The following is a 24,461-nucleotide window of genomic DNA, read 5'->3' as shown; positions in this document are numbered from 1 at the left end:
GTGTGTCACAGAAACTGAAGACGGTTTTAGGAACGATTAATTTTAAAACAGTATCATCACAACTTTCACCTTTTCCGAAAATACCAGTGCTTCATGCATGTACTCAATATAGAATACCGAACTTCATATACTAAACATCGATTTTGGCATGACTTGCGTTGACTAGTTTCAATAAATATAAAATTCATTTTATATCTTGTTGCGGAACTAATAACTACTTGTATATTATACAAAAAAAAAAAAAGTTATGAACTACCTGGCCTCTAAACACACGAATCACCCCTTTCTTAGCCAGCTGATTGCGACTGCAAAAAATTAATTTATTTACATATATTATATACATATATACATATACATATACATATATCAATACATTAATCAAAAGACAAATCGCGCGATATTGTTTTGCAATATTTGCGCAGGATACTTTAAGAAGTGTACCCAATTTTTGTATTAAACAGATGGAACGGACATCGTCGACACTCTCTTTAGTGAAGAGCAAGAATATAGTGTCTTGTGGTGCTTCCCTTAAAAATTAGCAATTTATGTAATCAAAATGTGTTGATAGTAATTTTCATCAAGTTTTTCATAGCAAGTTTTTAATTACTACCAACTAGGGATGACATTGACGAGCAGTGTTCAACAACTTAAGTTGTTTAAATTGAACAGCAAGCGCGCGGCTAAGCATTCTTATAAACCACGCAACATTCCCCACCCCGTGGTTCTTCTATTACCAATCCTTATGATGTCCATTTAAGCCAGTTTGATTGCCGGGCGAATAACAAGTCCACCCGGTGTATGCACAACACCGCTACGAACTTGTTCATCATTGGCCAGGAGTTTCGTTTCCTTGTTTCATCAACAATAAGAAGCACGTCATTCACGGAGATTGGAGTTGGGTTCGGTTGAAACCATTTTGTACGTCTAGTCAGCGTGGGCAGATACTCTCGAACCTATATTTTCCAGAATCGATCTGCCAGTTGACCAGCGATGCGGAAATGTTTGGCTAAGCGTAAGCTGGTGGATTCCATCGAGTATTTGTCGTATTTCGTAGACTTCAATTTCTGCATGGAGATGGTGGTGATACTCTACTAAAAGTTATGCAATTCTGTGGTGATGTGAAAGTATAGCAGGACGCTTAACACTGACTTCTATATTTTCGATAGCGTCGATTCGACCATGCATGCGAAGCACTCCAACTGTGTCCAGGTATGGCGGGCATTTATATATAATGCTTTTCCGGTTTGTCAGGCAGCGGCCTTCTTTTAGGCATCGGATTTCGTCAAAAAATTCTTCCTCTTGTCATATCCAAATGAGCAGAAGCAATCTCACCAGCTCAGGTCCGAGCGGTTTTACAGAAAGAAGACGCTCCAATTTGTTGAAACGTAGCGGATCCGGAATAACAGATGCCAGAGGCGAAATTGGTTTGAGTTACCTCCTTGTGGTACAAAACTTGGGTCTAGTTTTCGAAATTTCATTTCTCAGTGGCCACCCCGAATCACCTTGCAACAGATAATTTAGTACTTCGATCTTATTTAACTATTTACTTCTACACTTTTTGTCCAGTTGGTCCTTCATCGGCTAAAATTAGTTGCGATGATACCCAACGCCATTCACAAACTTCGGATCCTTTAAGAATTTCTGCAACTCGTAAAGCTACAAATTGCAGGTACTTGCAAGGATCTGATTTTATCCAGAACAGAACATCTTGAGCATCAGTCCAAAATACGCGTTTTTTCATTTTATTTTGATAGCTCAGACTCCAAAGCCAGGCGCAATCCTAAAACCGCAACCATTAACATCATTTGTGGAACTGATATAGGTTCCAAAGGTGCTACTCTGGTTTTTGATGCCAATAAGAAGCAGCGGATTTCGTCACCAAGATCAACTCAAAACAAGAAAGGAAGTTAGCTTCGGCAAGCTGAAGTTTGTATACCCCTTGCAGTTATAAAAAATAATCAATGTTAGTAACATGTTAAATTTTTAAGGATTGTTGCTAGCTTCAGTGATATTTGTGTAAAATTAAATTCGTAATGCTGAAAAGTTGAAATATTCTATATCCCAGAGTTTAAGAAAATACGATAAAAATTTGTTAAAAATAATTATTTCATTAATTCTCTAACCGTTTTTTTGACAGTTATATGTTAGAGTCGTCTGATTTTTATTAAATTTAGTTCAAAATTCCTAAAAATACAAAAAATGTAACGATAGTATAAAATAATATGTCAAAAAACACCGAAGCTATTGTATAATTTGTTTTATATTATTTTCCCACCACTTTTCCGATCGTTCCTATGGCAGCTATATGATCTTCATAAAATTAAATTCGAAATTCAGAACTAATTAAAAAATGTTATTTCCAAGTGTAGGAGTTTATATGTTAAAAAACACCAAAGATATACTTTCTTAAATTTTTTTTCCAATTACTCCTATGATCCTGATCCTGATATATATACTTTATGGGGTCGGAAACGCTTCCTTCTGCCTGTTACATACTTTCCGACGAATCTAGTACCCTTTTACTCTACAAGTAACGGGTATAATTACATAAATATATATTTAATAAATCGATCACGTGCAAGATGGGTTGCTGATATTCGCAATTCGGACCGACGGAGATTTGAAAATGGAAATTTCGGGGAAAAGCAAATTGGTTTCGTTTGGTTATAGATGCACAAGTATATGTCAAGATATTGTTGCTGCCACGAATGCCCACCCTTCCACGATCACACCATCCCTAGATAAAGTGTGATCCCGATGTGAGGGTCTTAGCGCTCTATGTTAACACTGCATCTTCCGTCGTTGGCATGTCCCCTTTATCTAGTTAGGGGTCTACTCAAGCTTCATCATAAGATTCATTTATTATTGTAAAATATTAAAATCTACTGCAAACATTAGTTATCCAGGGCTTATTCCCAACCACAACCGATATTGCACAAAAGAAATAATATAAATATAAATTTATAGATATGGAAATACAAATATTTATTTAAAATAGGAAATTATGGTCATAATGGTCATATAAGAAAATAGAGAGAGGGCAAAATAAATTTAATATGTATTTTAAAAAGAAAATAACCCATGTGTATGTGAAACGTACATAACACCAGAGGGCATAGACTGTGGAAATTAAGTAGATTTTTTTGACTTTACATTTCAGAATAATTAATTTGTATGCATTCTCTATTCGCATCGAATTCGGATGAAAATTTTAAGTAGGCACTCGCCGAACTTTCCAGTCGCTCGCCATGGTCGACATGGCGAAAACTCTCAATAAAACAAAATCGCAAAACTTGAGAATATTTCTTGACCCTGAATATCCTTATACACACAAGCAGTTCAAGTTTTTTCTTGTTTTAATTTTCAAGGTACAATACTTTCTATTTTTGTTGTTGTTATTAAATGAGACAATTCGGCTAATGTTAGTTTGTCTGATATTCTGGTCGAAAGTGATTTCTTTATGAATATAAGAAAAATAGATGTTATAATAAAGATAGGGTGACTCACTCTGGTGGGGCGGGTCCGTGCCAAGCAAAGAACCCAAAATTTCCCAAAAAGATAGAAGCAAAGGGTTGCTGGTTTCCTTGCTTCGGGCTTCACTTTTTATTCTTTCTTTTTATGCCAATCAAACATGAAGTAAGCTTAGTTTATAGCCCCTGTAGGGAAAGAGATCTGCTTTTAACCGGTTCGGAAACAATGACCAGTGCTGCCAACACAGTGATGTTGCACTCAGCCTTGTTCGACATAAACATTCTACCCGCCTCGCAATGGGAAAAATTGCATCTCAGGAAAGGGAGCAAGTGCCCGAGTGGAGCCACTCTAAGGCTGAGCCTTGCGCCATGGGCAATCCTTTCTGACTCGAGCGGAGACCCGGCAGAATTAACTCCGCGTAGACATCAGCTCCAAAAACTGCCGACACTAAAGAAGGGAGGAACCATCTGTCATCAGCCAAAGTGATGTCTTGAAAGCCATCTTTGACCTTCGGATCCAGGGGCTTGGCCGGAGTTCGGGTCCGCATCTGCTCATCAACCAGCATCAGCAGTTTCCGGACTATCTTCGACGCCCTTATGCGGATTTCGGTGGTGCAAACCCGTTCATCGCCTACGCGAGGGGACAGAAAGGTTGAGGACCCTTCGGCAAACGCGGCGCCTGTAACCGTTAGTTATGAGTGGCAAAGCGTGGGTGGTGGTTGGCGCCATCGTCAACAATTTGTGGGAGTGAGTTAACAAAGGATAAATTGTATGGATAATGCGTATGATCGTGACTGAGGACTATGAGGACTGACAACACAGGATGACATGAACTTAGGACTGGTAAGACTGTCTGTTAGTCGATAATTTTGAAAAAAAAAACTGATTGATAGTAGATTTAGAACAAATATATATTTTTTCCTGTTCTATTTAATTACTTACATATTTTTTAAATGCAATTTTCTTCTTCATCCAATTCAATATTATAAATATCCTCATCGTCATCAGAATCGCACTGCAGATCGTTTTCATTTTCAGCTGTAGATGGAAGGTCCAAAAGACTTAATACCTCTTTTGAGAAGGGCTTTTTATTTTTTCTGAAAGCTGTTCGCCAGGTGTTTCGGTAGCGAACTTCTGCTTGTACAAGGTGAGTTCCAAAGTAAACAGGACGGTGCCATATCAGTTGAATACGGGGAGTGGTTGATGGTTAAAATGTGATTTTTGGTCAAATAGTCGGACACAAGCGTCGATCGATGAGACGGCGCATTATCGTGCAACAAACGCCAACTTCCATCTTCGCGATATTCGGGCCGAACACGTCGAATACGGCGCACCAAACGCTTCAAAACTCCAAGGTAGAAATACCGTATTAACGTTTTGGCCGGGTGGAACAAATTCTTTGTGGACAATACCCTTGGAACCATAAAAACAAATCAGCATTGTCTTCACTTTTGACTTCTCCAGGCGCGATTTTTTGGGTTTCGGCTCGTCCGGCGCCTTCCATTCAGCACTCTGGCGTTTCGTTTCGGGATCGCATTGAAAACACCACGTTTCGTCACCAGTCACAATCTTGTAAAGGAAGTTCGGGTCTTTTTTTGCCCCTTTAATGATGTTCTTCGAATGTTGAATTCTGAGCAATTTTTAGACGTCAGTCAATTTGTGCGGAACAAACCGTGCACACACCTTTTGTAAGCCCAAATGTTCGATCAAAATGCGATAAATCGATGTTTTGGAGATGTTCAATTCTATTTCCATGAATTTCAATGATGATTTCGGCTGATTTTTATGATGGAATTTTCGGTGATCACGGATTTTGGTTGGCCCACATGTTTATCGTCATTTATGTCCTCACGACCACTTTGAAAACGTTGAAACCACTCGTGCACTCTGCACCGGAATAGGTAATCATCGCCATAAACTTGTTTCATCAATTGAAACGTTTCGGTAAAAGTTTTACCAATTTTAAAACAAAATTTAATGTTGGCTCTTTGTTCGAAGCTCATTTTCGCACCGATGACAAAAACATACTGACACTTAAAACGCAATAACCTCACTTCCAATAGATGAAATGTCATGAAATTTTTACTGGAAGTCGATAAACGATAGCAGATTCTAACGCACCAGTTGACATATAGATGGCGCCACTAGAGGGCGCTAGATTAAAAAAGTCCTGTTTACTTTGAAACTCACCTTGTATATTGAATGATCCGTTGAACCCTCAAATCCATAGCTGCAAATTAGTTTAATTTCAGAACTGTTTGGAAACTGGTTTAAAACATCGGCTTGCATTTTAATAATTCTGTGAGCAGTATGATCTAAAAGGTTTTGTAATGATACTTGGGCAGCCGTTTCGGTTACTTTTATATCTACAGGACGGCATTGTAATTTCGATTCCATTACTAGACTATAGGTTGGATAAATGTTACCGTGGCGACTTTTATTCATAAGTCTAGTGTTCATGTATTGCTGTTTTGTAAGAGATTTTTCCAGGAGGTAAGCCAAAGCTTCATCGGGTGTAAGTGGAATGGATTTTTGTACATCAAATTGCTTTCTCGATTCAGTTGAGTATTCGGGTGTTGTTATGTTTTTTTTAAGAACAAAAGCCGTGTCCTTCTTGTTTTGTTTCTTTGCAGCGACTGCTGCAGCATGTCCAAGAAGATTTGTGTCAGAATTATTTTCATTTGCAAGCTCAGATGCCAATTTCCTTTTTAAACTTGTACCCGCATTCGTGTAAGATAAGGTTGGACGTCCCATTTGCTGTGGCGTCTTGCAGGTTTCATCGATAGTAATTGATATTTTAGACGCCAACCATATAGTATGCTTAGACATGAACCGTTCAAACATGTAGTTACATTTGGGATGATATTTATGAATGTAACTAAAATTACAGATTTTTTTTGTCAATTTCCTTTATTGTCTTGGATTCCACATCGTTTTTATTAATTTTTGTGTATATCCAATCCGATACACATTGAATTTTTCGATTGTTGCTGCGCCCTATTTCGATAAGTTCGCTGTGAGTAAACTCAAACGTGCCTATATATTACCAAAATGTGAGAAAAGGGGGACGAACGGGGATGAGTTTTTGGTTTGTGGCTAAAGACAACACTCACAAGTACAATCTGGACCAATTAGTTGCTTTCAGCATGGAACAGCTTATTAGTTATATTCCACGAAACAAAAATCACGCATGTTAGTTTTCTGGAAAAAAAAATACACATAAATGGGACATTACACAACACTGTACCTATACATAAAATAACAATATACATTAAATAGTGCATACCTTGAAGATTGCTTTCCATAATTTAGTTGACTTTTCTGGACCAATTTAACGCGTGTCGCGCAACATAAAGCAACTAAATATTTAGCTCACTTTTAAAAGCTCTCAAATAGCTTTGGTGGCGCTTTTAAAGCTTTTCATTAAATTTTTTTAAATCTATGATGCATTTACTCTAAGATTAAAATAAGAAAACAACGATATATTAACATCGAAAAATCGACTTTATGCCAAAAAAAAACGACAACTGGACCATAGTGCATTGTATGAATAGACCTCGAGTTTAAACGGGCCTCAATTTTCGATAGGAGGGTAGCTAACTCTTCAAATGTGTCCTAGTCCTCCCATATGAGGCGCTCCAGGAGGGTTGAAGTGCCAGGTCACATTTTGGAGACTGTAGTTGGACAGGATCAAAGCCCTCGAGGCTTCAATGAAGTCCTTGGATAAGGACGTGGAGGCTCCAACAAACGTTTTTTCGTTGTCAAAATGTGGTGTGGACAGCCACGTCGCGCGGAGAAACCCAAGAAAGCGGCCGGAAACTTCTCAGTTGACAAGTCTGGTGTAGCTTCTAGATGGATAGCTCGGGTGCTAGAGCAATAAAAACGCACCCCTACACCCCGACCGACATAGCTTTTAATATCAAATGGTTCCGTGTGGGTGAATGGCCTGGAAAATGTAGATCTTGCATAGGGCAAGTCTCCCATCAGCTGAGTTTGCAGCTTCTTTTTGTGAATGGTACACACTCGAAAAGAATGAATGGAGTCTTTTACAATATTCCTTATGTTAGGGATCCAACACTTGGAAAGAATCAGTCGAATCATCAATTGATTACCTCCGTGCTCTTAAGACACCATGGCTGTCGACAAGAGGGCTTAAATTGGAGATCGTGCTGGAGACTGGAATTCGTTGCCATTTGCTTAATGCCTTGCTTTCTATTGGAAACTTATTTAGCTGAGCGAGCACAAATAGCCTCTTGGACGTCAGAGAACTCTGTGGCAGTGAGTTCTGCCGTTGACATCTTGCTTGCGACTCATTCTTGCAAACTGGAATAGCGATAGCGATTTTACATTTTATTGGGCGTTGTTCGAGCTCTCTTTCGAGCTGAAGCGACGGATTGGTTGTGAAGCAACTACTCAGGTCCGTGCCAACAGAGGTTGCTGCCCTTGAACTCATGGACCGAGAAGCCTCTGCTTGCCAGATCAGCTGGGTTATCTTTCGATTTAACAGGAAACCATGGTTCTCTGTTGGTGAGTTTATCAATTCTCGCGACTCTTGGCAACAAATACAGTCCAAGTGCATGCTGGCTTGCTTAGCTAACTCGTGGAGTCTGTCTGCCTCCTACTCCTACATAACAATATGTATCATACTGAATAGGAGGCATTTCGGAGAGAGCTGCTGCAGGACAAAAGCACCGCACCACACAGTTCTAAACGCGGTATGGAAAGGGACTTTACTGGGGCAACCCGCGTTTTGGATAGTAGCAGGTGAACCAGCCGTCAGTCGTTTCGACGCGAACAAAGATGGCAGCACCATAGGCGCTCTGCGATGCATCGCTAAACCCGTGGTACTGCAGTTCTGCCACTCGATGAAATATTACCCACATTGGAATGCGAATTTTTTTCATGGCTGGATACCCTTTAAGAAAGTCATGCCATTTTGTGACGATATCAGTCGGCAGAGGCTGAACCAGCCTAACTTCCGCAGCCAAATTTCTAGCATAAAAATGTTGGCCCTAACAATGAAAGGCGATAACCATCCTTCTGGATCAAACAGTTTAGCTATCTGGGATAAGACCTCTCGATTGGTGTAATCTGTTAGGAGAGAAATATCCATCTGCAAAAAAAGGAAACCATCAGTTATCGCATGCCAATGGATTCCCAGAGTTTTTGCCATACTAGCGTCTTCCAACTCAATAAAGTCGGCCCTGATCAAGTGTTCTTTTGGAATACCTTGTTAAAGTTTCTTCTCGTTTGAGGTCCACTTGCGCAGTAGAAAGCTTGTACTATCGCACAGTAGTTGGACCTGTATGGGAGCCGCGGCTAAAAATACTTCTAGTTATTATATCGTTTTGAAACTTTCCCCAAAATTCTATAAAAATATTTTAATTATAGCAACAAAAAAATTCGACATATCGTCCGACTATATCCTATAGCTACCATAAAAATATCGAACAAAATCTCAAACGCGTTGCTATTTTCAGTTTCAAACTTTTTTATTTAAGTATTATTACATTTAAATAATACTTTAAGAGGAAGAGGCGTGGTTTATTATCCGCCCAATATTAATCCGTTAGCTTGGATTATTATGTGTAATAAATGATAACAGGATGTATTTAATTTAAATCATCGAGTAGTTCAAATGCTGATGCTGATAAAACGGACTTTTTTGAATGTGGGAGCTTTCTTTGGCCAGTAACATAAGGATCTGAGCTCAGAAGTAATCTGTGCATCAAATCTGTGTTTGTGTCAATCTGAGAAGTCTTCTTGGTGTGCTGTTTTCTAAACATTTTAATGTCCTTATTTTTTGACTCTGCAGCTTCTTATAATTCTCCAATCGGCGCAAGTGCATAATTTTTGACATCTGGAGCATGAACTAAAATTTTGTGTACGGATGGTGGAAGATAGTACCATGGATACAAGCTTATCAGCTTTCTGGCATTATCAAGTGCATATTCTCCAAATTTGGCCGCATTGATTTTTTAGCCTGATGCCAAATACTGCAGCAATATTGAACACCGGATTATAATATCTTCATCAATAGCCATTATTTCTGCTGCTAATTTCGGATTTTTAAAAAACGCCGTATTGCCATCATTTGACGTGCCACTTCCTCCACTCCTAGGTGTATCCACAATAATTCCCATTCGTATGCGAAAATCATTCTGCATTGGTGATTTCCTTGTCGAAAGTACTTGTTTTCCTTCTGTAGTATTAACTCTCCAGCTCTTCAGGTCGAGTCTATACGATACATGCAAGAAGAATTCAAAAAATCGAATATAGGAGCTTAATGGAGACAATCCAAACTCAAAGCGTGATTCATAAACCTTCTTTTTCAAACAATTTTCCAAATCGTTAATCTTTGTCCGCTTCGCCTTACATATGTAGCACTTAGAAGATGACGTGTGACTTAGGGCACTACAAATTTTCCCATCAACCATGGTCAACTGCAAGCTGTGTTTAGTTTTAATTTCTTTACCGGACACATTACATGGCGTGGCATTCAACACTTCAATCTTAGCTTTGAAATACTTTTCTTCGTCTTCAGCTTATTGAGTCGTTTCATTTGCAAATTGCAATCTTAATGGTCTGCAGTATCGTGTAGACGAAGGTCGCGGATTCTTCCAAATTATTTTTTCATCCATCAAATCCCCATTTTCCAATTAAAATAAGGTTATCAGAGCAATCAATTCCAACGCTTTCAAGAACATCATGCTGAAGTTTTACAATCCTCCTCGCAGTGTGGTTAACCAAGCTCTGTAACTCGACTTCAGCTTTTTGATTCACTTACAGTTATTTTGTCTCGATAGGTTAATTTCTTAGCCTTTAACAGTTGACCGTAGCTTGGAAAAAGGTCACAGGAGGTCTTTGAGTTCTCATAGCTTCGAATAAGAAAATATTGATGCTTTTTCAAGTTTGCCTCCATGAGAAGCAATAGGACTTCATCGATGTTAGCTTTGCTACACATTGCATTTGATTGAAAGTTGCACGATCGTAAGTCACAAGCTGCAGATTCTTTAGTTATTGAAAGTTCAGCAATTCTTCGTCTCTTAGTTCTTTTTGATGACTCACTAAAGTCTACTTTCGGACGTCCACGCTTAGCTGTCTCGATCATTTCTTAGGGCTTACTTGGAGTGCGTTTCATTAAAATTGTTTCCTTTTCGTTAAGCCAATTAGATTAAAATTCAAGAACTGATGCCTATGGCACAAAAAAACAAGACACCAATATTAATTAAAGCATTAAAATAAATAAAATATAAATTAATTATTCCTGATTTATATTCCTGTCATACTGAGACTTCCATAGTAAGTTCTCTTCAGTGCTTTAATGAAAAAAGGCTTGCTGCACTAAATTCAACATCTTTCTATTAAAAAATTATACAAATGTTAAATAAAAAACGTTTTGAAGATGTTTAAATACACTCATAAATTAGTATATTTAAGATACACTTTTTTAAGGTTAATACCGAAAACAAATATTTTATTTAATTTTAATCTTTTTAAGAAATTAAAGGAAAGGGGAGAGTGAGGTACGGATAGTAAGAAAAGTTTGGTTTAACATGTCAGCTATAAATAGTCATCACCATGAAAGTGCTATCATTGGAAAGCATTTTTTTTCGACTATACTTTCGACTTTTTCTACAACATTAAGAAGTCAATTGCAAAGCCATGGGGAAATGTTGCAAAGTGTCCAAATACTTTTTAAACTATCCTATTGTAAATGGTATCTTCCCTGTAAATGGTATATGGCGAAAAAAATATTTTTTTACATTAGATTCAATCTTGGGACATTTATCTTTTCATCTGAAACGGAATAAATTTGTGTTTTTTTTTAACCTTTGCTAATGATATCAAATTGCGACTATAGCTTTTTGTCGCGGTGGTCCACATTTAGGTACATAGAATTTTTTCTTTATTGACCTACAGCTTGTCATTACTCCCTGCGGAATTCCTATTCATTCCCAGAATAAATTGTTTCCAACCCCGTTTGATTAAAATTTCATTCTGCTGCGCAACTTTTACAACTTGCCCTTTGAGAAAACGGATGTCGGACTGTCCACGCCGCCGCCTGTGCTGAAAGGCTGAAAGCCTTAATGGGAGCAACTGTTTCGTCGCGGGATGCATCAGGTTACATCCGATAGCTGCGCTTTCTCAACTTTTCGATGCCAAAGAAGCAGAAGCTTATCCCTCATAATTTTCAGTTCCATCCCTTTTAGACACTTTTGTAAACGAAGCATGTTTTCGACATTAGAGAATCCTGCTGCTGCAATGATTTGCTCAAATGTCCCTTGAAACATTGGCCACTCCTCAGGGTCCCCGGTGAACGAAGGAAGATTCTTGTGTACAGCTTGCTTTACGACGGTTTGCGAGGTGGTGATGCGGCCATCGGTCTAGCGGCCATCCGACTAGTACGTTCCTAATTAATATCTTTTCGGAAGCTCTCTTCTTCCAACATGTCGAGCATTAGTATATTTCTGTTGACGTTTGAATTATCGTTAGTGATATTCTGCCCGTCGCTGCGCTTATCCATATCAATAAGCTGGTCCACTAGTTTTTCGATCTTATTTTGGTTATCGGACGAAAATTTTTTTTGGCATAGTTCGAAACTATAACCCTTAAAATATTTATCTAGCTAAAATGGCAAAGCGTCACAGGAAAACTTGAATTTTTAAACGCGTTTTTCTCCACATCTTTTAAACTAGTATAATATGTTCAATAAATGGCTGGCTATCATATAAAATCTAAGTATCCAACATCATTTAAAAAAACAAAGAAGAACGCTATAGTCGAGTACATCGACTATCAGATACCCGTTACTCAGCTAAAGGGACCAAAGGGAAAAGGAGATTTGCAAGCAGCAAAGCGAGATAAAAATGCACCACCTACCGGCGGTAGACAGATTTAAGCGTTATGGGCGTTAGAGTAGGCGTGGCAAATTTTTGGATCAATCGATAGGTGTTGACGAGAGCAATACATTTCAGTTTAAGTTTTTTAGCTAGCATAAAAATTGTGGGCGCCACAGGTTTGGGCGGTTTTTGGGCGTTAAAATGGGCGTGGCAAACTTTTTTTTGGGTCAATCGATAGGTATTGACAAGGACAATACATTTCAGTTAAAATTTTTATTCTAGCATTAAAATTGTAGGAGCCATAGTTTTCGGCGGTTTGTGGGCGTTAGAGTGGGCGTGGCACTCTGCTGAAACAAACTTGCGCTGCGTAAGAAGCTCGGGAATCTGCACGGCCAAATCTCAATAGCCTAGCTCCCATAGTTTCCGAGATCTCAGCGTTCATCCGGACAGACGGACATGGCTAGATCGACTCGGCTAGTGATCCTGATCAAGAATATGTATACTTTATGGGGTCGGAAACGCTTCCTTCTGCCTGTTACATACTTTCCGACGAATCTAGTATACCCTTTTACACTACGAGTAACGGGTATAAAAATAAGAAAGAACTCTATAATCGAGTACGTCGACTATCAGATACCCATTACTCAGCTTAAGGGACCAAAGGAAAATGGAGATATGCAAGCAGCAAAGCGAGATTCAAATGCGCCACCTACCCGCGATCTCAATGTATGGTTATGTGGGCGTAAGACAGACTTAAGCGTTATGGGCGTTAGAGTGGGCGTAGCAAACTTTTTCTTGGATCAATCATTAGGTATTTACGAGACTAATACATTTCAATTTTTACATAGCATGAAAATTGTGGGCGCCACAGGCTTGGCCGGTTTGTGGGCTTTAGAGTGGGCGTGGCATATTTGCGTAACAAACTTGCGGTGCGTACAAGTCTACGAAACCTAAATCTGAAATCCCAATTCTCTATCCTTGATAGTTTCCGAGAAACCCGCGTTCATACTTACGATTTTTTTAAGTTTGTGGGCGTTAAAGTGGTCGTGGCAAACTTTTTTTTGGGTCAGTCGATAGGTATTGATGAGAACACGGACAGACAGACGGACAGACAGACGGACATGGCTAGATCGACTCTGCTAGTGATCCTGATCAAGAATGTACAAGGTGGCCCACGAAAGATTTGCGCGTTAAAATCGGTATAAAAAACTACGAGTTGATATTTTTCAAAATTTTTTTTTATTGGATAGCTTTAACGTTGCGGTTTATGTATGAAACACCACTTCGTTCATATGGCTCCTCGGCTGGCTTTACACTAGCCCATTCGGTCGAACCAATTGCTAAACACATTTTCGATGGCCCTCAATGGCTTCAATCTCGTGCTTTAAGTAGTCAATCGTCTCTGGGTGGTTGGCGTAACACTTATCCTTTACGGCACCCCACAAAAAATAGTCCAACGTGGTCAAATCGCAGTTGCGTGGCAGCCAGTTGACATCGCCGTTTCGGCTGATTATGCGATTTTCGAACGTACCGCGCAAAAGATCGATTGTGACGTTGGCGGTGTGGCATGTAGCGCCGTCCTGCTGGAACCATATGTCGTTTATGTCTTCCTCTTCCATTGGGGGAAAGAAAGAAAGAAAAAAGTTCCAACATGCCGCGATAGCGGACACCCGACCCGACCACATACCGCACCAAACAGTCACTCGTTGTGGATGCATTGGCTTCTCCAAGACGACGTGTGGATTTTCTGAGCCCCAAATGCGACAGTTTTGCTTATTAACATAACCACCGAGGTGGAAATGGGCCTCATCAGAAAACACGATTTTTCGGTAAAAATGGTCATCTTCGACCAAGCGCTTCTGAGCCCATTCCGCGAACCGAAAACGCATTGAATGGTCATGCGGCTTAGGCTGCTGAACCAATTGAATCTTATACGGCCTTAGACGAAGGTCTTTGGTTTAAACCCGTTGCAGGGAAGTGCGCGAAATGTCCAACTCTTGAGCACGGTGCCGAGTTGACGTCGACGTATTGTCATTGACACTTTCGGCCACCGCAGCGGTATTTTCGACCGACCGAACTGGACGAGCGCGTAAACGTGTTGTTTTATCCATCAACGATCCAGTCTCAGGCTCACGCTTCACAAAACTATCCACAAACTGCCTGGAAGGCGCTTTATTTTTTCCGAGTTTTTACCGCAATTTTCTTCCAGTTTCGGTTGAAGACTCTCCACTTTGGAAGAAAGTTTTCAATATTTCCCAATTTTCTTCGAGCGTAAACTTAACCATTTCGTAAACCGCAAACCTTCTACTAAATATCTGACACATTGACAATGACAATCGAAATGTCTAGATGGGACACCCTGTATATACTTTATTGGGTCGGAAACGCTTCCTTCTGCCTGTTACATACTTTCCGACAAATATAGTATACCTTTTACTCTACGAGTAACGGGTATAAAAACTGTCATCTTAAAAGATTTTCAATTTTTACCAGGGACCGTATCATTATGAGTTTTATTTTAAAACTGAAAAAGTAATCATTATTTTGTATTAAAAAAAAAATCAAAAATAATCATTATAATTGAGCAAAAATTTCAAAAATAATGATTATTTATGATTTTTATTTTTTGGATTTAAATTAAAACTCATTTTGAAACCACGGCTTTCCTGTGCCGATTTTTAGACAATTTTTGAATAATCCTACAAAAGGAACGCAAAGGAGTGTCCTGGAAAAAAACGGTTATATTGGCCTACTGCATCCTTGCAGATGATATTTTTGCTAAGAGGGATCTGGGAAACCCAAGTCAAGCCTCTTGCGAGACGATTTGGGAGCATAGAGAGTTTTTCATTGTAGGACCCTTTTTGTTTGTCTATCTCATCTTTTACGGCAACAACGCCGAGGTCCCTGTGGATGTTTTGGTTGCGAGTATACCATGGTGCCCCAGTGATAGTTCGTAGGATTTTCGATTGAGCGCGCTGTATAACGTCTACGTTGCTGCTGCTCGCGTTCCCCCATAGCTGGGTGCCTGTCCAGATGGGCTTCAGAGTGGAGTTGTGGAGCAGAACCATATAGTCCAGCCGCAGACCCAGTGGAAGCTGCTGGACTTTAGTATTAGATGTACATTCTTGCGATCGATGTGTCTTCTCAAAGTGGACGCCGAGATACCATACTTCAATGACTTGGGGAATCTGCTTACTATTCAATAAGCAGAGAGAGTAAACGTTATGTGTTTACATTTTTGTTCATTTATTTTAATACTCTCTACTACCAGGCTAGCTGTGTTGTTGCTCGGCCTGGGCACCTCAAGCCACATGAGTTGCAGTGTCCTCAGCGAACGTAGATGTTGTTAGCTGATCGTTCGAAGGAATATCCGCTGTGTATAGGACGAACAGATCAGGCCCTAGTGCGCTCCCTTGTGGGACTCCAGCTTCGATAATGTAGTCGTCAGATGTTTTTGTGTTGCACCTTACTGCGAAGACTCTGTTGTAGAGATACGACTCAAGTAGCTGGTGAGTGTAATCAGGCAAGTGTGTTTTGGTTTTGTGCATAAGGCCATCTAGCAATACTCGATCGAAGGCTTGAGATACATCGAGGAATATTGCGCTGCAGTATTCCCGATGCTCAAAGGCTGTGCGTATTTCTGATGTTATTCTGTTAGCTTGTTCGATTGTTCAATGGTTTTTCGAACAACTTAAACAGACACGATAATATACTTATTGGTCTGTAGGATGAAGGAATTGTGTAGTCTTTTCCTGGCTTCGGTATCATTATGATAATAGATTTTTTTTTCATTTTTACGGATAGTAGCCAAGATTTCATTTTTGGGGTTATTAGGTCACCGCCCGAGTCCTTTTCGGTTTCAGTTCCCCCTTGACTTTTGCGATCTCTTTTAGCTGAAGAAATGTTGGTAAGGAAATAGTTTTAGATTCGATTTGTGGTAGGACAGTGGCAGGGTTCGCGTGGAAGACGCTTCGGAGATGTAAAACAAAAGAGAGCTCAGATTCGGGTGAAAATGTTCTGTACCGCAGTTGCGCATTTTCTGCTTCTTGCAGAGCAGTCGATGTCCGCTTCGATGTTGAACTGAGGGGTTAATTTGATGTGTGAACTTACATACTTTTTATATTTTAACCAGTTGGTTATGTAGTTTTTGGGCACTTGCGAACGGTCTGATAAGAGGTCCGACAGCGCTTTGGCCCTTATTATATTGCGTGGTATGTTTCTTGTCACCGCAAAGTCTATTAAGTCTGGAACTTTCCTGGGGTCTGTTGGCCAGTATGTGGGGCTGCCAGGGGAAAAATAGTCTTATTTGTTGCTCGGTTTTGTGATTGCATTATATAATTGCCTTTCCTTGGGAGTCACGGGGCGCGAGTGCGTGTGTTTGGCATTATAGTTTCCTGCAGCTATAAAGCGACCTCCAAGTAGGTTGTTAAAGTCCATGAATTGTCCTTCAGAAATTGTAAAACGAGTCAGGCAGTAGAAAGCGGCTATGGAGAGGTTTCCGTTACCTGACTTCACCTTGATAGACGTGGCGTGCAAGTAATTAGTTGCAAACCTTTGGTGAAAGTAGTGCTTGATGCGGGCATAGAGTCATTACTCCGCCCAGTTCATTTGGTCCGCGAACTTATGTCGTTTTTTTCTGACGAAACTATGTCGCTGCTAAACGTCATAAGATCGCGCGAAATTAAGCGATTTAAAACGGCGAAATTAAGTCGTTACCCCCTTGATGCGTTCCCTGATTAAGATGTCGGTTCCGCCGTGGGCTTTACCGTCTGGATGATCTGTGTGGTAGAAAGTGTAGCCTCTTACTTGAAACTTGTAGTAGCATAATGTCGATATAATTTTAAAAAAATTTAGAAATTGTATTTATTTAGTAGATTGTATAATACATTTTCGTCACAAAAGTTGATATCAAAACTTTTGTTTGCTGAAGGTGCGATTGTCACTATATTTCTACTTCGTATAGAGGTGTTTTCGTTTGAGTTAATCTACTTAACATTTTACATTTTATCTACTTTACATTTTTACATATTACACATTTCACTTTTATCTACTGTGACGTCAATGACGACGAGAATGGAATGTTTGAACGATTCGAATGTTAATTTAATAATATAATGGCAAACCAGAATTTTAAGAAATTTTGATCGCCATTTAAAGGGTAAGCAAAAGAAAATTGATTTTTATAATGAAGCGCAAATAGGCCTGGCATTCATTTGTCGGGTAATTCAAATTGAAATGTTGATATTAATAATTTAAAAAGAGTGTGCGGCAAAAATGCATTATATTGAGATTACTTCGGTTCTTTTTAGTGTGACAGCGTTCTAAGTAAAGTCCGTTTACTGCAAAAAAGTCACGGAAAACGAAAACCCTTCAGTTTTTGTGGAACCTGGAGTTTTCGAAATTTCAGGACGGAAAACCGTCCCGATATATCTGTGGCGCCACGTCGAACAACAACACCAATTTTTCCGCTTTTCTCTTACAGACCATGAATAAGGAAACTTTTATAAATTCAAAAAATGCTATGAAAGTAAGCCACAAATTAAATGGAACTACAAATGAAACTAGAAATAAAACAGGTCAGTAAAAAACATTAATAATATAACCACTACACTACACTAAGTACAAGACATCTGGAGTTCAATCTAAACAGAATGAAAAATTAATATGATTTGATGAAATCCAGTATTAATTCGGTCTTGATACGGCACATAGAAATTTGATATGTTCGAAATGATAAAAACGATATTTCGGTAATATTATTTTTACATTATAGCGGTATCAATTTGTATACCCTTGCGGAGGGTATAATGATTTCATTCAGAAGTTTGCAACGCAGTGAAGGAGACTTTTCCGACCCCATAAAGTGTATATATTTTTGATCAGCATCACTAGAGGAGTCGATCTAGCCATGTCCGTCTGGCCGACTGTCCGACTGTTTCTACGCAAACTAGTCTCTCAGTTTTAAAGCTATTGGGCTGAAACTTTCCCAAAAGTCTTCTTTCTTTTGCAGGTAGTATATAAGTCGGAACCAGCCGGATCGGACAACTATATCTTATAGCTTCCATAGTAATAATCGGGAAAAAAATTAAAAAAATTATTTCTCTGGTGTTTTTCAACATATAACTTCCTACGCTTGGAAATAACATTTTTTAATTAGTTCTGAATTTCGAATTTAATTTTATCAAAATCGGACGACTATATCATATAGCTGCCATAGGAACGGAAAATTGGTGGAAGAACAATATGACACAAATTATAGCTTCGGTGTTTTTTGACATATTATCTTATACTATTCGGAATATAATTTTTTGTATTTTTAAAATTTTGGAATTAAATTTTATAATTATATCTGCAAGGGTATACAAACTTCGGCTTGCCGAAGCTAACTTCCGTTCTTGTTTGAAATGTTTTTGTTGTAAATTGGATATTGTTGTAAATTTGATATTATAATTGTAAATGTACATTGTAGTAGATTGGATATTAAAAATACCAAATTAATATTATTGTTCATTTAATATTATAATTAATATACTCAAATTTAAATAAAAAACAATATATCAAATAATTTTATTATTTATTTTATTTTATGTTCATATACGTTTTATTACCTATTTACAGTTTGTACAAAATATTAACAGTATTTCTTATTTACACATTAGTTTAGATATTTACATTGGGTCTTTTTTTTACTTATGTATACTTATTAACTAAAATTTCTTAATTGTGATTATCTTATAATAATATATTTTATACAACCGTATAAGATACCAGTTCGACATCCACCACATAAGCTTGAAAGTGCTCGCTAAAATTTGAAACCTTAATTAATTGAGTAAGAACAAATATTTTTTTTGAAAAACATTCAAGAATATGCAAAATTTTATGAAAGCCAATGAAAATTACGTGCATCTGTCCATACATACATATGTATGTACATGTGTACGCGTTTGAAAAGCGACTTTGCAGGGCGGCGTAGAAAAAATAATTAATAGGCATGTACATACATCTAAACATAAATTTAAGCGCATTTTAAAATATGTTTATGTTTAAGTGCAATTATGTTTATTGTAAATGTACATCATTATTAATTTTGTTTTCACGCTGGCACAAGCTTACGTACATACGTATGTACTTACCCTGCAGTTCCATATTCATCACGAAGCCGACTGCGACGTCGGCAGAGCAGCGACGCGCTCTCAGTCGGGGTCCGCAAACAGAACGCACAAAAAGTTATTTTGGGCTCTCCCTCTCTCGCCATGTCTTAGCTGGAAAAGTGTGTGTGAAGGGAAGGAGGCCCAGCAACTAAAATAGCTGGACTTTTGTGCACCCTTGCCTTTTGAATAATGCGACATTCTTTCGTAAATGTTAAGACCACCAATTAAAATTGTTTGTGCCTAACCGAAGTAGACACTTCCGGGTCACACAGCGGGACAAGGGGGTAATGAGCACTTGTCGCTGGCACGGGAACGCTTTGCTGGCAGGACGATCGCGTCGCGGCAATGGTAACGATGGTTACTGCGATTCCGGACCACAGGCGATGCGGAACTGCGCTGAGGTTGAGCTAACGTTGGTTAGCTGCTAGTGAAGATACTGTATAACGAGCCCTATTCCCAGGGGTAGGAAGTAGAACCGCGGAGTTATGAGATGCGTTGATAACTGATTTGTTCTTCATTTGATACCTGCTTATATACTTGGAACACGGAAGCTTAGTGTAATGATTAGTGAAATAAGCTATATTCTAAAGTAGGTCAGGGAATTATGATTATGGTGCAGTTGGCTCAGCTAAAACTGAAACATGTGCTGACTGCATTGGCGCGTCAGTCTGCCGTTGAGTAGGTGAGACGGTATGTTAGTGAGACATATAATATGCTGAGCAGCAATGCAGTGGGTGCTACTGAACGCCTGGTACTGACACTGCAACATGTGCTGACTGCATTGGCGGGTCAGTGAGCCGTTGAGTCGGTGAGACGGTGAGATAGTCTGTAGTGAGTCCTACTGAGCGCCTGGTACTGTTCCCAACTTGGCTACTGGTGATTTGTTGGGTATGGTCATGTTGAGTATCTTTTATATTTTTATATGTTTATTACTGTTGTTGTTGTTGCTTGTTGTTTTTCTGGTAAACGCGCATTTGTTCGTCTTTTTCACTTGCGTTAACTTATGTGAAGGAGTTCGAATTACCCGCAACTAATGTAGTTACACGAAATAAACCAGTGGTTTAAAAGTTATACCTATACGATTCGCAGGTAAGTCTGTCGCAGACCAATATTTATTTAAACAGTGAGAGTAAAAACAAGTTAATGTATATTAAAGCAAAGGAAAATACAAGAATCCCAAAAAAACACGTGGCGGAAAAAAATAGCTGTGAAAAATATTAATTTTACGTGAAAAACAAAAAATTATGCATATAAATAAACAAATAAATGAATCTGTGAATTTAAAAATCTTATTGAGTGCATAGTTCCTAAAGATCAAAAATAAGAGATGTTTGTTTTTAAAACTTATGTTTGTGGTTAAAATTCGTTAAAAATGAATATTAATAACATTAAACCACAGTTTTTACTTTTGTGTACGTAAACAAACATGGCTATTTAAATAAAAGTCTCATTTCTTAGTCCCTGGAAAAGAGTTAGTTTTCCCGCAAGTGCAAAATAAAAAACATTTTAATAAATAATACAAAGGTATATAAATAACGTGTGGTATATTTTTCTTTATAATTTTTTACAAAAAAGAATAAAAAATCAAGTGACCGAAAACAAAAATTTCATAATTTATTCTCTTGTTTTTTAAAATTTAAGCTTAAGTTTATGTGTAAGTTTAATTTTTAAAAGACTTCTGTGATTTTCTTTAAATGCAAAAGATAACATTTTCTTTATTATAAATAAAACTTACAAATAACGATTACTTTCGGTCACTCGGCAATCGCTCTGGTGGAGCCCTCGGAGCCTGCCAAAAAGGCGTTGCAACGTCAACGACTCCGTGAAAAGTTGCCTAACATGTGATTTTTTGCTGCTTAATTAAGCGCTCGACATGTGCTTTTTCTGCTGGGCGATTTTTGGGCGTTAGAGTGGGCGTGGCACTTTGCTAAAACAAACTGGCGCTGCGTAAGAAGCTGAGGAATCTGCATGCCAAATCTCCTATAGTTTCAGAGATCTCAGCGTTCATCCGGACGGACGGACAGACGGACATGGCTAGATAGACTCGGCTAGTGATCCTGATCAAGAATATATATACTTTGTGGGGTCGGAAACGCTTCCTTCTGCCTGTTACATGTTTTCCGACGAATCTAGTATACCCTTTTACTCTACGAGTAACGGGTATAAAAATAATTCTGTTTGTCAGTATGTCAGTTTGTCCGTTTCTCCCAAAATTATGTTTTAGGATCCTGGATATTTTAGATAATGTTAAACAGCTCAATATAAGAAACATTAGTTTTACCACTTTTGGAAAAACTAGCTAGTTTGTCGGAAAAACAGCTAAAACTAGCTACTTTTATACACCCGTAACTTGTCAACTACTAAAACTACAAAGGTATTTCGAAATACTTTTTACGTCTTTCAAACATGATTTGTCTAAATACCACCGTTTAAAAATTATGGGCGAAAGTTTTTTTCCGATTTTCTTCAGCTTTGTTTCTGATTGCTTAAAAACGGCTTTTACGATTTCAAATTAAATTTTAAGCTAAGTAGTTCTTGTGATTCCTCAACCTTTGACGTGCGACACATTGCTGTAAAAAGTACCTTTTGAAAGTTATTAACACACTACAATAGAAAATGTTCGAGTGTGTAAAATCTTAAATATTTTTCTGAAGCGGGCCGAAAAACTAAATTTTGGCAAGTGTTTTTTTTTCGAATGTAAAATTATTTTTTGTTACAAATTATGATATCAGGACATTTGTATGTTAAAGGTGCGGTCGTCACTATTTTTTTACTTCGTTAGGAGGTGTTTTTGTTTGATATGAAGTTTACTCACCTTTTCCTTGTTCTGCGCTCTTAGGGAAACACTGACATTGTACGTCTGACCAGCTTCACGATAAAACTCAAGTGGCAAAAAAACCCCCAAAAACGTATGTTAGTGCAAGCGAGACAACATGATCGAAGTCGGCCAACTCGAATTTCGAATACATCTTTTTCGCTTCCACTCACGTGATTGATGTCTTCATATTGCTATATCCTCTCTTTTACGATGTCAAAGAATTTCCGAAAAAAGAGAAATCGACAACTTGACATTTTTTGATATCAATTTGACATTATTTAATGGTAAAAATGATATGTGTCTAAAAAACACAGATTTACCATGTGCATATCAAATTGATCGTTTTTTTCTGTGTATACAAATATGTTTAACAAATTAATGGAATGAAGTGTTAATTAAACAAGTAAATATTACTCGCTTGGTGAGACAAGCTTTTTTAGTCTGTTCTTGTTGATCTTTATTAAGGACCTATGTTATTGGCGATCTTAAATCGTTTTAACAGCCACAAAACAAGCGTAATCGCATGTTGCAAATCAATGTTGTTATGTCGGCATTGTTACGTGGGCATATTAGTGCCCGAGTCCTGACAGGGACTTGGGCCGAGGGAGAGGCGTCCGATATTCTGGCACCATTTGCCGGCATAAGCTACGTCGTATTCGGGTCGTGGGATCTTGGTAAGCCTCTCTCCTCTCCAACATAACGAGAATAAATATTAAAAGTGCCTGGAAAATAATATTACTTCATAAAGTTCGTCGGTCGTCAGTCCACACTGCCCCACAAGCTTAGCTGTCGCTTGATCGCATTACGATCGGGCTGTGTTTTGGCCATATTCCCTCCCCTTCACACATTCGTGTGCCAATGGATCGTCGCGGGCCGCGCAATACGATCCCCTAGTGTCAAGGTTGTCCGTCGAAAGTTATGTCATTGTTCTTGACCTACTTCACTCCTCGCGTCAGCACACCCCCTTTGTTAGAGTTCTAGCACACCATGGTTTTGAATTCTTTTTCACATTATAAATTTATTAAATAATATTTATGTCGGCGTGTGCCGGTGTTGAATAACATAATATTGGTTAATTCATATAGGGATTAAATTAATTGACAATTATTGTATTAGCGGAGAGTATCGATTTGACCACCTGTGAAGGTGCACACATCAGCAAAATGCTGACTATTCACGACTGCAAACGTCGCTCAGAGGGCTCTTGCAATTGTCATATAATTACAAGGCTGATACTGGCCGCTGAAAAATTAACATTTAATTATTATGTATAAAAAAAGGTATAAAAAGAAAAGTATATCTAAATGATTATATATATGAAACAATTATTATATGTGGATGTTATATATTATTACATGTATTCCTAACAGATTAATTCTTTGTCTTAACTAGGAAAGTATTAACATTGCCCAAAAACAAATTCTTATCCAGACGGGAAAGAACAATGACCGTTGGAACGGTAGAGATAATGATAGCTTTTTCGGTCTTATTACAGTGGGCAAGTGGAGAAAAATCTAGACGGAAGGTCTCAATATATAAGTATTCCAATTCATTCACTGTTATTGGTAGGGTCGCTTTTGATAACAAGTATAAAATTCTTACGTTAAATTGTGGATCAGTGTCTATTGTTTTTGCTAAAGCTTCTGATGTAATCATGGTGCACGGATATATATATATATATATATGTATGTATGAGAAAAGGAACCGTGTTCCGACAAACTTACCCTCTTTTTAATCCTGGGCGATGAGATCTCGACGCTCCGGATCCTGGGCTTTGGGAGAGTTTATAATTGATTTATATACATATATACGTGCAAGACTTGAAGGCGGTTTACAAAAACAAAACACAAAAATTATGTTACACAAAAAAAATAACACTATCGCTGTATAGACATGTATGTATGTATGCATCGTATGCGAGTTCCACTGAGGCACACGTCAGTTCCAATGCTCGGGCTGGGCTGGTCGGTGCAGCTCCAATTTCTTGTTCAGCGTATGTAATTGGGGGTTCTGTTTACACTTGCATTCAGAAATGCATGTACTCGCAAATTGTTTTTGATTGTTTTGGCGATTCACTTTTTTGTTTATAATATTGGAGTGCAATTTATTTATTATTATTTGTATTGTTTCTATTGTCTTTTTGCTGCTTTTATTGTCTTTTTGGTGGTTTCACTTC

At 38.4% G+C, this 24,461-nt stretch overlaps 1 protein-coding gene across 8 annotated transcripts in view; it reads left to right on the top strand.

The window, feature by feature from the left end:
* LOC139354073 (monocarboxylate transporter 9-like) overlaps positions 1–24,461 on the top strand; it is a 253,639-nt gene that overhangs the window by 92,140 nt on the left and 137,038 nt on the right. For 7 of the 8 annotated variants that reach the window (XM_070998319.1, XM_070998318.1, XM_070998317.1 and 4 more), the window contains one exon: positions 17,796–17,889. The exons of the other annotated variant lie outside the window; for it this stretch is intronic. In XM_070998319.1, the coding sequence (XP_070854420.1) occupies positions 17,799–17,889 (91 nt within the window). In that variant the 5' untranslated portion in view covers positions 17,796–17,798. The remainder of the gene's footprint in view (positions 1–17,795; positions 17,890–24,461) is intronic. 8 annotated transcript variants of the gene reach the window in all.

Source organism: Drosophila suzukii (genome assembly GCF_043229965.1).
Source record: "Drosophila suzukii chromosome 2 unlocalized genomic scaffold, CBGP_Dsuzu_IsoJpt1.0 scf_2c, whole genome shotgun sequence".
Classification (NCBI taxonomy): Eukaryota; Metazoa; Arthropoda; class Insecta; order Diptera; family Drosophilidae; genus Drosophila; species Drosophila suzukii.
This window is presented reverse-complemented; position numbering and strand designations above follow the sequence as displayed.